This window comes from Bidens hawaiensis, unplaced genomic scaffold, assembly GCF_021521415.1.
Source record: "Bidens hawaiensis isolate Kalapana, Puna unplaced genomic scaffold, B.hawaiensis_p1.1 tig00029930_1, whole genome shotgun sequence".
NCBI classification, from domain to species: Eukaryota; Viridiplantae; Streptophyta; class Magnoliopsida; order Asterales; family Asteraceae; genus Bidens; species Bidens hawaiensis.
The window spans coordinates 155,578-171,997 of NW_027494980.1; the positions used below are offsets into that span (position 1 = coordinate 155,578).

The window sequence follows — 16,420 nt, forward strand, 5'->3', positions numbered from 1 at the left end:
TGTTCTTGGGATGGGAGTGCCATCGAGCCTTTCGAGCCGATATGCGCCCTTTCCCAGGACTTCTTTGATAATGTATGGCCCTTCCCAAACCGGGGCCAGCTTTCCCGGGCGCTCTTGGTTTGAAGCCTCGTTGTTACGCAGTATGTAGTCTCCTATTTTGAAGTTGCAGAGTTTTACCCGCGTGTTGTAGTACTTTTGCATTTGTCGTTTGTAGTTCTCTTCACGCACTACGGCTAAGTCTCTGCGTTCCTCGGTTAGCATAAGATCCAACCGTCTTTCCGCATCATTGTCTTCTGGCTGAATCAAGACCCTTGGCGAGGGTAGACCAATTTCGACCGGGACCATGGCTTCAGTGCCATAAGTGAGGCTGAACGGGGTTTCTCCCGTACTGGCCTTCTTCAGCGTTCTGTTTGCCCAAAGGACGTGCGGAAGCTCGTCCACCCAGCTGGATCTGTGTTTTAAGAGTCTTTTCTTTATGCCATCGACGATGCTCTTGTTTGCTCTTTCCACCTCACCATTACCTTGCGGGTGTGCCACTGAGGTAAAGGTGTGGGTAATTTGAAGTTCTTTTAGCCACTGTTGTAGCTTCTTGTCAGCAAAGTTGGTGCCGTTATCGCTCACCAAATTCTGTGGAAGTCCAAAACGACAAATAATAAATTCCCAAATAAATTTTTTGATATGCTTCGCGGTTGTTTGGGCTAAAGGTTTTGCTTCTATCCACTTGGTGAAGTAGTCGATGGCTACCACTAGGAATTGAACATTTCCTGCTGCTGTAGGAAATGGGCCTGTCACATCGATGGCCCACTTCTGAAATGGCCATGAAGAAGTGACTGGAACCAGTTCATTCTTCGGGCGGTGCGTGTTGGGTGCGTAAAGTTGGCAAGACTTGCATTTTCTGATGTATGCCAGTGCATCCGTATGCATCCCCGGCCAAAAGTATCCCGCGTTGTTTAGCTTGGCTACAACAGCGCGAGGACCTGCGTGTACTCCACAGATGCCTTCGTGTACTTCCCTTAGGAGGTAGTCGGCATCTTGGTTGTCCACGCATCTCAAGAGTGGGCCAAGAAAGTTACGTCTGTAAAGGATGTCGTTGACGAGCTGATAATTCAGTGCTTTACAGCGTAGTTTTCTTGCCTGTGTTTTTGACTCTGGTAGTGTTCCTGCTGCAAGGTAATTTATTATTGGTGTCATCCACGTTTCTGTACCGGTTTGGATGACACAAATTTCCTTGTGCGGGACTGATGGTGCTTCGAGGAGTTCAATGCGGATGTCCTTTCCCAAGTGGGTGAAGGCTAGTGACGCAAGCTTGCTTAACGCATCCGCAGATTTGTTTTCGCTGCGCTTGACGTGTATGACTTTACAATCACTAAAATCACGCATAAGGGTTTTTGCCTGGGCGAGGTACAGGGCCATTGTGTCGTTCACAGCCGTGTACGTCCCATTTATTTGGTTGGCCACCAGCATGGAATCCACGTGGGCTTCCAAGTTTTTCACTCCCATTTTACGCGCAATTCTCAAACCGGCCAAGAATGCTTCATATTCGGCTTCGTTATTCGTACTTGGAAAATCCAACCGAATAGCGTAAGTATATTCTTGGCCTGCTGGGTTGGTTAATTTTAACCCTGCGCCTGAACCCTCGTTATTGGCTGCTCCATCAGTGTAGAGTCGCCAGACATCATTGATGTCCTGTGCTGGGGAGGGTTGAGCCTCCTCCTGGCATTCTTTCTCCCGCGAAGCGGGGACTTCTGCAATAAAATCGGCCAGGACCTGGCCTTTTATGGCTGGTCTTGGCTTGTAATTAATTGCATATTCTCCCAATTCAATTGCCCATTTGGCTAGACGTCCCGATAAATCGGTTTTGCCTAGAACGTTTGAGAGTTTGAAGTTGGTGAGAATGGTGATTGGGTGGCCCTGGAAATATCGTCTTAACCTGCGTGAAGCGTGTATAAGTGCTAAGACCAATTTTTCGAGGGTAGAGTACCGGGTTTCTACGTCTGTTAGTACACGGCTAACATAATAGATTGGCATCTGGATGCCTTTTCGTTCTGTTAGCAGGACTGCCCCGGTTGCTCTATCTGTTGCGGAAAGGTATAGGATTAACTCCTCTCCCGCTTGTGGTGCTGTAAGTGTTGGGAGTTCGATCAAGCGTGACCGAATCTCCTGAAAAGCTGCTTCCGCTTCTGGTGTCCAGCGGAAGTGCGTTTTCTTTAAGCAGTTTCTCAATGTTGACACGAAAGGAAACGACCTATCCGCATGGTTTGCCATAAAGCGATTAAGTGCGACTAGTCGTCCATTCAGTGTCTGAGCCTGTTTGATGGTGGTAGGTGATTCCATTGAGACTAGCGAGAGACTAGCAAAAACGCAAGACAAACAACCAACAAAGCCCAAAGATGGAAAAAAAAACACCAAACACTATTAAAAACCAAAATTTTCACAAGATCAACAATCATCATAGGGCTTTAAACTCTTCTTCTTTTATAGTCTTGCAAACAACCCAAGTCACGAGCTCAATAATGATTCTATATATGAAGATGAATTATGATCCACTTTATATATATATATACTAGTTTTAGACCCCGTGTTACATATGAGATAATTCAAATTATAAAATTATAAGTAAAACAAATAATTACATGGCGTATATGAAAAAAAAAATGTACTACATCTATGCTTGTATCTATACAATGTGTACATAAATTGATTTTATTTATATCAAAAAATGGTTTTTTTAAATGAACTTAATAAAAAAATGTCCGTGCAAAATCGTACCCGATAATGCTTATTTCTATTGAAAAATTCATTCTCGGTGTCATATATGTATAATTGAAAGAATTTTGGTTATGAACCAATTTCAAAAATAAGACTTCTCATACGATAGTAGTTCTAACCACTCAGCCTAAACACAAAAGAGGCGTTACCTTTATTGATATATTTATCAATTTACCACCCATCAAAAGAAAGTAGGATATTAAATTGTAACAATGGATGTTCTTCAAAGGAACTATGCTTTTTTGAGCTACACCATAAAAAATATTTTGATAAGTTTCAAAGGGCTTCTCGACTTTGTCATAATGACAACATAAAAAATAACATGTTAACCTATTCAATTTTGTGAATATTTTGTTTCAATTGAGCATAGTTTTGCATGACATGCTTCCCATATAATGTTCTGATCACCATTAAAGGAAAAAATAATGTTGACATAAATATTTGAAATTTGATAAAAGTTAGAAGTATTAATAGGCATGGGGGTGGCATGTCGAAAGTGTTCGCAATCTTTTCTTAAGTTTTAATAGTTGAAGGAAAAATAGTCAATTTGCCAAATCCCGAACCTTTTAATTATTTCAAAAAATGCCCTTAAAAATAAACTTGAAACCCGAATCATGTTTAAAATTCTAACTTTCATACTTTTGACATTTTAAAGTCAACACTTTGAACCCATAACAAATTTGACGATAAATCTATTTTGCATTCTCAAACTTTTAAAAATACTCAAAATTTTCATTTTTGACCCGTAACAAAATTTAACCTAAATGTAGTTAACTTGTATCAAACCATCTATTTACAAACTTTTGACCCATAAAATCAAATTTAACATCCACAAAAAACTCAAAACAATTTTCATTTAATAAACATGATTTGTTGTTGATTTTTGGAATTCACTAAGTATTTTGAAATATATAGTAAAATAATATGTTAATATTTATATTTATAAAAATATATAGATATTATATAAATATAGTTTAAAAGAAAAATGAATAATTATTGATTTATTATATATATATTAGGGTATATTAGTTTTGGAGAGAAAAAAATTATGAAATTAATCAAAACTGTCATGTGTCTCTATTTATTTTACTTTATTAGAATATAGGTAGATAGATTTTTGTAAGCGAAAGAAAAATATAATAGAAAAGGATTAAATTAGTATTATTTAGTTGAATATAGATGAATACAAGTAATCGATTGTAAAGGAATATTAAACAATGAGAAAAATTCATGGATAAACATGTTTTGAAGTTAAATCATTATTACATATATTATTTTACAAATTTCTTATAAGACTTATACTCACTGTTCAATAGATTTGCTGCTTCACTTGATAATACCTTATGCTTCGTTGTTTGTACCATACTAATATTATAATCCCTTTTCATGGCTTCTTTATAATAATATAATGGTGGCAGTGGCACCGCCCCTTCACTTGATGGCCAGCTTCTCTCTCTCTCTCTCTCTACCGGTAACACTACCCTGGCTTCTCTCTTCCTTTATACCGCCGGCCACCTCACCTGCGTAGCCTAATCGTCAGTCTCTTTTGATCCACCGTATGCGGCACCAACCAGATCGTAACAATTGTGGTCATCCGCATGTGGTTGGGGACGTCGGGGTTCGGTGGCTGCGTGGTGGTGTAGTCGCATCTTCAATATTTGAAACCCCTTGATCTTTTAATGTTGCAGTGGGTTCGGGGGAGACGGCTGACCTACTGTTGTTGGCTTCCAAAGGAGTTCATTCAACTATTGTTTGAACTAAGAAGCCCTCAATTTGATCATTGACTTTTTGAAAGCATGTTTGTCAGTTTTGAATATCAAGAGGTGCTATGTTTTGGTGTTTCTTAAGTGAACATGTTTGTTATAAATTGATTATGGGTTTGGGGTTTAGGATTTTCCCTTTGTTTTTACTTGTATGAATAAAAAAAAATAAAGATTTCAATACGAAGATGAGTTGGTAATTATTGATACAGCTAACGCATAGTACACATTCCACAAGTTTGAAATTTCTTTGTAAAATTCTGCTAAGAAGCAATTTGAGAGTAGTTAAGTATAATAAAAAGTAAAAGTAGAGTTCTTAGATATTAAAATAAAGCAGAGGAACATCACATTTTCAAGTCAAACAAAAGCAGAGGATTGAATCATGGGGCGGTCCTTATTTTATTTTCTCAACATAATAAAACAACAAACAATACATAAGGTGTTCTCCCTTGGCTCAATTCGCAAAATGCATAATATAATATAAACTTTTTTTCATCCGGCATGTTGCATCAGGACAGATTGCTAAAACCCAGGTGGTAGTAAAATTCAAGCGTTGTTGGTCCTGGGTACTGAGACTAAAAGTCGATGTGAATTCGGTTTTTTCGGTTACGAGTGTTATGGTATCGGGACTAAAACAAAAAATAAAACAAAAAAAATATATATAAAAACTGAGGTGGACCAATGGGGTGGGCGTCGGTCGATAAATCTCAGGCGTTGGTAAAACATGAGCGTTGTCGATTTCGGGCATTGAAGCGGTTAGTCTAGGCAAATTCGGTCGGTCTCCGTTACGTTTGTTACGGTACCGGAACTAAATCAAAGAAAAACAAAAGCAAAAAACAAAGTTGTCATTCGGTCGGTTTTCGTTGCATTCATTACGTTACCGTAATTAAAACAAAATGCGGTGAGTCTACAAGAATTCGGTCGGTTTCTTTCACGTTTGTTACAGTACCGGAACTAAAATAAAAACACAAAAAATAGCATTTTGTCGGTTTATGTTTTGTTCGTAACGGTAAAAAAAAAAAGCCTTCAACCGCTTAGTGCCGTCAAGTGACCCAACGTAGAGTTCTAATTTGTATATATTAGTAATTAATCATGTGGAGTTGAACTTAAAATAATAGTTAATAGTTAAAGATACCAATAAACTAAAAAAGCTATATAGTTTGATCGGGTTTTTCAACCTATCTTCGAGTATTCAAGTATAAATCGTAAATCAAACCATTCCAAAATCGACTAGCCGAAAACGTTTTTTAAACCAAGTGCGAAACAAAGCAGTTATCGATTTAATTTTTCATGGCTTCAATCCAAATACATGATCACCCCTAACCAGAAAAGCAGTTGGATCATATATGAAGCTAAAAACAATCAAACGAATAATATAGACATCTGAAACTAAAACCATGAATCTAAACCTATAACGAAAAAACCGCCTCTCTACAAATCGGACAAAAACTCCCATGTCGCACCCATTTATCGATACAATCTTTATGATACCAATGCCCACATTGAAGCGCATGGCACGTCTCACCCGCTTCAAACTCCATCTGACAAATCACACAAATCTCTTCTTCTTCTTCTTCTTCTTCTTCCACTTCCTCTTTGTCGTTTACATGAATCTCAACCGTATGATCCAGAACATTCTTTTCTCCCGAGAACCCATCTGTACAACCCGATTCATACATCATTACATACCCCGCGGTCATCATAGCTACTTCAGAGCCCAACTCGTCACCAAACACTCGAGACCCATCCAAGAGTCTAGCCTTGGCTACTGACCCCTGATCCGTGATAAGTTCCATATGTATAGTTTCGTAAGCATGCCACTCATCGAGCAACATCAAGTGGATGCTTTCTTCGTATTCTTGGACCTTTACGTGTGGCTCAGTTGTCGAGGGGGTGATAACCAATACTTTATCGACATAATCATTGGATTGCGGGTTCACGATGAATAACAGCTGGGAATGTGGGACTATAACACCGTATGAAGTTGCATATGCGAGCATAGTTTTTTGATGTTGAATCGAAAGTATGATATGTGTTTGTATTTATACTTGTTTCGGTTACTTCAATGGCAAGCAATAAGTCTTTAAATTTGGTAAATTTGAATATTTTGTTTCCTTAAATAACATGAACGAAATTACATGATTTATTTTCATACACCAAAATTAAAATATAAACTCTAGCTTCCATATTTAAATTCTCACAATCTTTTAATCATCACCCAAGAAAAATATTGTTGGTTTTTTGGGTTCTATGATTTCGACCGTTCCTTCGAGCATCTTCGCGACCTTCCCCATCGACGGTCTCATCTCGGGTCGATCTTGGAGACACCATATCGCGGTCTTCACCATCCGTGTGATCATGTCCTCATGGAGTCGACTATCGTACGATCTCTTTATCTGATTGTCCAAAATATCCTCAATATTCATTTCCTTGTACACCTTATCGAACGCCCATCGAGGGAAGTACCACTCTTCACTATCCATTTTCGAGCCCTGAATGTCAAAATTACGGACTCCTGTCACAATCTCTAACAACACCATCCCAAAACTGTAAACATCTGCTTTTGGTGTAATTTGATCACTTTTTACCCATTCGGGTGCCATGTACCCACGGGTCCCACGCATCCTCGAGTAGCTAACCATGTCCTCTTTCTTTCTTAGTTTTGATAACCCGAAGTCTGATATCTTCGGGCAAAAATCCGCCCCCAAAAGTATGTTCTCGGGCTTGATGTCACAATGAAGCACCCATTCTAAACACTCCTCATGCAAATACGCAACGGCTCGTGCTACTCCTAAAGCTATACGGTACCTAATACCCCACTCGAGAACGGGCTTTCGTTCCAACAACTTGCTACCTTCAACGTCTTCGTCTTCGGCTTCATTCGCGTAGTTGAATTTACCCGAATGGAACAAGAACTTATCTAACGACCCGTTTGGCACGTACTCATAAACGAGTATCCTCTGACCTTTCTCGGCACAAAATCCCCATAAACGCACTAAATTGAGATGATGCATTCGAGCAATAATAGTAACCTCGGCCCAAAACTCGTTATCACCACCCGTGACGTTTTTCAAGCACTTAACCGCCACAATCCGATGATCGGTCAACACCCCTTTATAAACATCACCAAACCCGCCCTTCCCAACAACATTCGCGGTTGAGAAATCATTCGTAGCCGTTTTAAGCTCCGCATAACTAAACCGCTTCGGCCCACCAGCCGGCAAAAACTCGAGCCCAAACGTTCGGGCCATGTCCCGATACTTCACATACTTCTTAAGAAAAACCCAAAAGAACGCGACCCCACTAATCAACTCGGCCGCAAACAAAGTCGATATAATCGCAATGTTCCTAGTCGTCGAGTTTGACTCGTCAGGCGGCAACGGAAGACTAACTTGCACCGGACACGTCGTCTCAAGCACACTCGTCAACCCCGTAAAATTCGTCTTATCACTTTCCGACTTATCAACCCGAAGGAAAAACGTCCCTTCCGTCGATGGCGACCAAAACCCGTAAAACAACCGTCTCACAAGCACGCAATACCGTTGACCGTCATACTTATACCCAAACCCGAGACACTCCAGGTCATTCAAACACCCGGCTTCACATGCGGTAAAGTTCAACACCTCGATCGCCCGTTGACTACCCGAATCCGACCCGCCACTATAATTCACATAATCCAACTGCAAAAACTTACTCTCTTTACCAATCTCAACTTTCCTCCGGCAATCATCACCGGAGACTCGCCGGAAACCCGGAGGACAATCGCAAGCCGTGGTGTCATAACTCTCACCATACATACATATCAAATTAGGCCCACAAGTACCCTTAATCCTACACAACTCCGGCATGGCCTGCCACACAACCTCCCATTGACCGGAGCTTTGATCAAAGCTGTAAATCCGGAGATTACCACTTTCGTCAAGCTTTAATCTTCTCAACTTCCGGTCACCGTAATCGGACGTAATAAACGATTGCCCGTTTTCCAATTGGACCATACCCACATCGTTTATACTTAAAAACGCGTTACCGATATAATAATAAGACGTTTCCGTATCGTAGCTTCCAATGAATATTAAGTCTTTTCCGGTGAACCGGAAAGTTTTGTTTTTTACGGCGAGTGTTGTTCCGATGATGTTTTGGTTCGGGACGATTGTGTCTGTTGGGTGATTGAAGCTGCTCCAGTTTCCATACGTCAGGCTTCCGTCATTGGATAGTTTGAGGGTTCGGGTTTGGTTACCGGGTGTTGCCGGAGACCCGGGAAGTGGGATTCCGGCGAGTTGGAGTTCGCCGGAGTTTGTGATTGTAAGGGAGGATGATGCGTTGACTGGTGAGTCAGCGTTGACTGACCAGATTGATATTATTGTGGTTGTGGGTTTGGTGAGGTTGAAGTAGTAGACGGAGAAGATGAAGTGGCTGCCGGAGTTTGGTGACGGTAAGAAGCCGGCGGCGAAGATGGAGTTGTTGGATAACAGTATTCGGTTATCTGACGGACGCCATGGGAAGTTGGAAGTGGTTTGGTTTTGGGTTTGGGCGTTTAAGGTTTGGGAAGTTAAGGATAGGATGAGTACGAGGATGATGGGATTAAGGATGGACATGTCGTCGTCGTCGGCGGCGGTGGTTTGGTTTTGTGATGGTTTGGTGGATGGTGTATTAAAGGACGGTGTGTGTTAAACGGAGAGTTGACGGAAGACCGTTGACTTGGCGGGTAAATAGTCAACACGTAAACAGTGGATTAGACTATGAGAGTATGAGACCCTCCAAAGCAGCCAGAGATATTTAGTTATTATGGGTTACCCCTCGAGGTTTGTGATAGTTTGCAGTTACTGCCCAAGCATAATATCATCGGTAGGTTAACTAAGAAATCCTGTTTAGGCCTATAAACGAATCGAATGTTGGTGAACTGTTTGTGAAATTATTTGACGGAAAGTTCGTTTATGTTCGTTTATTTAACTAACAGAACAACGAATATGAACACATGTTTTGTTCGTTCATTTATGCTTGTCAATGTTCGTTTATTTATGTTAATTTATGTCTGTTTACATATTAATAGAAAATGATAAAATATTATCTGAATGAATCGTGTACTTAATGGTTTTATATTTGTTAGTTTGTGTTTATTTAAGTGTGTTTATTTATGTTTGTCCGTGTTCATTTACGTTTGTTCATACATGTTCGTTTATCTTTGTTTATTTATGTTCGTGAACTGCTCCTTTTTATTTGAAACAAACGAACATGTTTAGTTTTTAAACGAACAAACATGAACATATATATTTGTTTGATTAAGTGTCTGTGTTCGCTCATTTTGTTTGTAGGCCATTCTTGTCTATGAAAGTTAATCAAGTATTTATACTCGCGCGTTGCGGCAAGGCATGTTAAATGCATTACGTGTTGGAAAGCAATTGCACGTTGCGGCAAGTACGCGACCTGAAGTTGGTCGTTATCGATGAAATTTGTTACGATAAAAGTTTTGTGACAGATATTTCATTACCAAAGTTAATGGGCTAAATAATATATATATGTAATACCGTAAAGTCTAATAAACTTAACTTTTGAAGGTGTTTATCAAATATATATATGTAATTTAAAAAGGTTCAAACAGAATAAACAGAAGGAATGAACATTAGTTTAAATTGTTTATTAACAATGATTAGAGTCAGCCTAGTAACTAGATGATCCCTTGTTAACTAATAAAATGAGAGAATACAAACAAATTATAGATGATTAATACGTGTGTCATGCCGACAATCATGTCCAAATGTGGTCTCTGATTGAATCCAAACAATGTTACGACGACAAGAACAAATTGTTACAGCGGTCGTAAGCGAATAGTATGAATAAGTTGTGCCAGATAATAGGGTTGTTTGGTAGCCTTTTAATGATCATTAAGAAGCTACATCTTAATAGTCTATAGCCTCTAACCTCTTAATGGTTAAGAGGTTATGAATCATTAAAAGATGGTCTTCTACTAAGTATTAAGAGGTTACCAAACAGCCCTTACAATAATCGAGGTGAAAACGAGTCAGCATGTTGGGTCGCATAGCAGCACTTTAAGAAAATCTCATACTATTCCATTCATATTATTCACATTAAGAAAATGCAACAGAAATAATCATCACAATAATATATTAGTTGGCTTATATATTATATAATAAAGTTATATAAAAACAAACTAGGTTCAATAATTAGTATTGGTATTAATAATCTTATCTTATCTTATAATACTAATAAAAGAAAATGTTGAATCTTAGGTGTCAAGCCTACATTCTTCTAATTTCTAATCTCTCGTCTCATCTCATTCATTCTAGCTATCTATTGGTTATGGGTTAAAATCATTTTGTTAATTGGGTTATAACATAATATAGATTTATTCATTATTGAGTTAATTCTATTTTAATATATGAAGTTTGAACAACTAAGCAATTTTAATACATTTTTTTAAATTTCTTATAAATCAATACCTAACGTGTCCAAAATCATGCTATTTTATTACAAAAGTGGTTCAGTATAAACGGACCGAACTAATTTGTTATAAAAAGTAGTTCAGTTCGTTTATTTTTGCTAAAACAAAGTAGTTCGGTTCTTTTATTTTCGTTAAAAAAATGGTTCGGTTTGTTTGTTTTTTTTAAAGTAGTTTGGTTCATTTACGTTTGTTAAAAAAATGTTGTTAGGTTCGATTATTTTTGTTAAAAAGTATTTCGGTTCGTTTATTTTTTTATTAAACGAATGGTTGGTTCGCTTATTTTTTGCTACAAAAAGTGGCGACTCATTTATTTTTGTTAAAAAAAAGTGGTTCGGTTTATTTGTTTTGTAAAGCAGTACGATTCGTTTATTTTTGTTAAAAAAATGTGGCCCAGTTCATTTATTTTTTGTTAAAAAAGTAGTTTGGTTTGTGTATTTTTGTTAAAGCACTAGTTTAGGTCGTTTACTTTTGTTAAACAAAAGTAGTTCGGTTTATTTATATTTGTTAAAAAATGGTTAGATTCGTTTATTTTTTGCTAAAAAAAGTGGCCCGACTCATTTATTTTTGTTAAAAAAAAGTGGTTCGGTTTATTTGTTTTTTTAAAGCAGTACGATTCGTTTATTTTTGTTAAAAAAAATGTGGCCCGGTTCGTTTATTTTTGTTAAAAAAGTAGTTTGGTTTGTGTATTATTGTTAAAACACTGGTTTAGGTCGTTTACTTTTGTTAAAAAAAAAGTAGTTCGGTTTATTTATATTTGTTAAAAAAGTAATTCGGTTCGTTTAGTTTTCTTAATAAAAAGTGGTTCGGCTCATTTATTTTTGACTACATGGTTAAGTAAATGAGAAATAAAAATATTACTCTTTGATACTTAACTTAATGGAAAAAATAACGGGGTTAACGACAAGTACTAAAATAGCATGATTTTAGAAACATGGGCGTTGATTTGCAAGAAATTTAAAAAAGATATTAAAGTTGTGTGGTTGGTCAAACCTCAAGTATGAAAATGACACTTAACTCTTCATTACTTAAAGGTGTGTAAATGTCACATTTATAATCACCTTTTCAAAAAAAGTTGATGCTAAATAGATTCAACTATTAGGTTGGTAGTTTTTATTTAGCATTATAGAAAATATATATTTGGTTCTGCATTTATATTTTTTAATGACTTTGTGCTCTAGATTATTGTCTATATATACACATTAATCATCATCTTTTAAATATTGTTATACGAGAAATTACATTAAGTTCATATTTTAAGTTCATATTTTTCATCATGTGTAATACACGGGGTAAAACAAGAAAAATATATATTTTATAAGTTGTGAACTAAAAAAATATATATAATTCATAAGTTTTACTTTGTACATTAAATCAATTCATAAGTATTTTGGGAATCACAATTGAAATAACGAATCTTATTTATTTTAATCATTTGATAAATCTCGTGTAATACATGGGTTTAAAAGCTAGTTAGTAATATACATAATTAAGAAGTGTGGTGCCGCAAGAACCCTATTGGGCCACTTGACGGCTCCGTATTGATGGAAGGTATTTTTTTTATTATTTTGGTTTTGTTTTTGTTTTTGTTCTCTTTTAGTTTCGTATCATAACAAATGTGACGGAAATCAATTGAATTCGTGTAGGCTCACTGTGTTTTGTTTTGTTTCAATACCGTAACGAAAACCTACCAAATGTTGATTTTTTTTTAAAAGAACGTGACGGAAATCGACTAAGTTTGCATAAAATGGCCACCTGCACGCCCGCGATCGACAATCGTTAATTTACCAATGCTCAAGTTTTACTGAGATGCTAACCCATTGGCCCATCTCAATTTTTATATAAATTTTTTTATTTTGGTTTTTGTTCCACCAAATTCGTGTAGACTCACCGTGTTTTGTTTTAGTTCCGGTATTGTATCGAACGTAACAAACCAACTGAATGATGATATTGTTTTTTTAGTTCCAGTATCGTAAAGAACATGAATGAAACCAACCGAATTTGCATAGACTAGCCACCTCAACGCCCGGGATTGACAACGGTGGGGTTTACTAGCACTCGAATTTTTCCAAAAACCGACCGAATTCGCTTCGACTTACCGCCTCAATGCACGAGATCGATAAAGGTCTGGCTTTAGTAACGCTAGAGTTTTACCGAAAATTACCGAACCGACCGAATTTGCGTAGACGGACCACCTCAACGTCTGGGATTGACAAAGATCGGATTTTATTAACGCTCGAATTTTACCGAAACCGACCGAATTCGTTTCGGCTTACCACCTCAATTCTCGGGATCAATGATGGTCGGGTTTTATCAACGCTTGAGTTTTACCAAAAATAGCTGAATTCGTTTCGACTTACCGCCTCAATACTTAAGTTGTACAACCACATGTGCTTTACCAACCTACCTGGCGCAACGCACTGGTAAAACACTAGCTGGGAACATTCATTAAAAAGATTTAACAGTTAAAACCCGTCTCTCATTAAGTAATAAGAATAAAAGATGATTTATTTGAATAGCATATCTAAAAAGATGACGTATTACAATATGAATTTATAATTCTCCGATGTCTAAAGTGCAGTTGACTAGTGTATTCAATTGTGTAAAAACATTCACGGTTTCATTGAACAAGAATATTAAATCGAACCACTAACAGTTTTAGAGAAACAATAAACCAAATTGGTCGTGTAGACCAGGTCGACTAGGCTAGTAAAAATGATCTGATTTTATGTATTTAACGTTTCGAACAAGTTATTTATATTGTTGTTTTCATCTTGTAACACAATTTGAATAAAGACCAGAAACTCGAAAATAATTGTTATTTTCCAATTCTTAAGTTCCACAAATACGTGATAAAGTGAAACGACTTTATCAATGTACTCAGAACAAAATGACACGCCATATTATTTTTTAATATATATATTTTAAAAACTTTTGTCTCGGTATCTTCTTGTGAGCACGATAGATGTATGATAATATAACATCAGTCTTATATTATGAACATACTTAATATAAACTTATACAAAAATATATTAGTGGTAAGGGTTACATTTCAAATTAGGTTTTAACAATCAAAGTTTTATAGTAATCAAGTTGGCCGGTTCTTGCATTAGCGGGAGACGACTGAAAGCTTGAACTAAATAAAGCTATTAGCATGCGTATACCAAAAGACTGTTGTACAATGACCTAATGCATATTAATAGCAACATCAATCGATAAAATGGCACGGTTTACTTATAACATATGAAACATGACAGGTGAAAAAGGTGTTATGTATTGCAAAGCCCCCACAATTTGTTGGTATTTGATGAAACCATATAATAAGATATCATTCTCACGCCGAAGTTGCACCGCAGAGGATATATTGGGAGAGGCAATCGGCTTAGCACCAATTGAGTCTACTTGGAGCACAATGCCAAGAATGTATTGTTGATCATTCTTTTGTGAGATTAACACGAAGAACTCGAGTTATAACTTACATCCACCTTAGAATTTAGTATTTTGTGTATGAAATTTCATAAATGTTGTTGTGCCTAAAGTGTTAACGTCTTATAAAGAATCACATTGTCAGCCCCTCAAGGGCTAGTTAGTTAAATTCTTCACCTTCACCGATACCATAAAGGTTTCATATATGTAGTTTTGATATTCATACGTTTGATTGTTTGTTGTCCAATGCGGTCTAACCGGTAGCTGACAGGTTCAAGACATGTTATGTGTCCGGTTCCTGCTCCTACTGACATTGGATATGAATAGAATCCTCGCTTATTAATGACCTTTTACTTGAGCATTTTTACTCCTTAATTATAATGCTTACATAAATTTCGATAAAACATATTTTCCTTCAATAAAAATTTATCGACTAGAAAATGAAATAACTTTTTTCTTACGGTCCTATCGAAATGATTCTCGCCAAGCACCGGTCAAGCCGTATTGACGAATAATGTGACGTTGAAACTACGTACTCTTGTTTCACAATCCAGTCAGTGAATTTAGAAGAATTAATAATGTGAATATTGGACAAAAGGTAAGTGCACATGATTGAATGTGAACATGACAATTTGCGTGAATGCGTGTTATATTCTCTCAGTTTTAAAAATTTAATTTAATATTCTGAGGGGAAAAAATTTGATAGTTGAAGTTTGCACTAAACAAATAAATAAATAATTTTATCCTAGGAAGTTGGTCTAGTGATAACTGGTAGGAGGCATGATATTTTTTTAGCGAAGATACAAGTTCGATTTCTACTTGGGTTAATCCAAATGATCGCGAACATCTGGGTGAAGGGACGAATCCGGGCTTTAATCCGTTCGAATCCGACTGGGTGGCGAGGGGTCATGGCCTGTGCATCAATTATATGGTATAGCTGGTTTTCATCAATTTTTTTCACCTTGAGTTTCAAAAATAGTTTAAGTGCATGTCGCTATTAATCTAACAATCCGAGGATCAACTTGCTTACATGCTTTACGTAGATGATATTGTGTTTACCGTTTTCCGCTCCGATTTCCTCGGACATATTATTCACATGATATACTTCAGCATGCCCTTGCAACACACCGATCGACACAAACTCCAAAGTTAGTACAACTGACGGAGAACTTTTATTTGGCGGCACATTATACAGAATTCTTGTCGGGGCCCTCGAGTATCTCACGTTTACTCGACTGAACATCTCATATGCAGTACAACAAATTTGTTTATTCATGCATGCTCCATGTGAATCCCACTTTGCTTTAGTGAAACGAGCGTTGTGTTACATCCATGGTACCATCGACCTTGGTCTCTGGATTTTGGCTTCAGATGCTCGGTCCCTCGTAACCTACTCTGATGCCGATGGTGGCTGCCCCAACACTCGCTTGTGCACCTCATGGTATTGCATTTTTCTTGCGGATAATTTGATCTCCTAGTTGTCAAAACGACAACCTACAATTTCACGATTTAGCACAAAAGCACTTGCTGATGCGACACTTTCTAGGATAAAATTTGTCTATGTGATGTTGAAATCTCGGGTAGCAACACCTTGATTTGAACGGGCTTTGATCAAACTCGTGGTCATCAAACAAATAATAGACTTTATGAAGTGTTTCTAAAGATAAAAAAAACATCGATAAGTTCAACAATGAAACATTAGTTTTTTATTCAGAACGACAACTCAAACACTCTCTAAGTTTACTTTCAAATTACACACTTCCTTTAGACAACCACATGACTTGAACCTGAAAAATCCATGTAACCGCAATTAGTACATTGATCTTAGCAACGTTAACGCCTCTTGCTAGTTGGTTTTATTATCATAAAGTTGCTTCAAAACTGACTTGGTTTCACGATATAGAATCTATAAAAGATCATCATTTAGCGGGGCTATCAGGCTCTTGAACGGGACATCAAGTACATGTTATCTTTATCTAAATCAATTTCTAATGTATGTATGGAAAAG

At 37.1% G+C, this 16,420-nt stretch overlaps 1 protein-coding gene across 1 annotated transcript; it reads right to left on the reverse strand.

The window, feature by feature from the left end:
- Window positions 1–6,717: 6,717 nt before the first annotated feature.
- Window positions 6,718–9,138, reverse strand: LOC143579742 (G-type lectin S-receptor-like serine/threonine-protein kinase At1g34300). The gene has a single exon (XM_077062960.1). The coding sequence runs from the start codon at window positions 9,122–9,124 to the stop codon at window positions 6,737–6,739; it is 2,388 nt and encodes a 795-aa protein (XP_076919075.1). The 5' UTR covers window positions 9,125–9,138; the 3' UTR covers window positions 6,718–6,736.
- Between the last annotated feature and the right edge of the window lie 7,282 nt (window positions 9,139–16,420).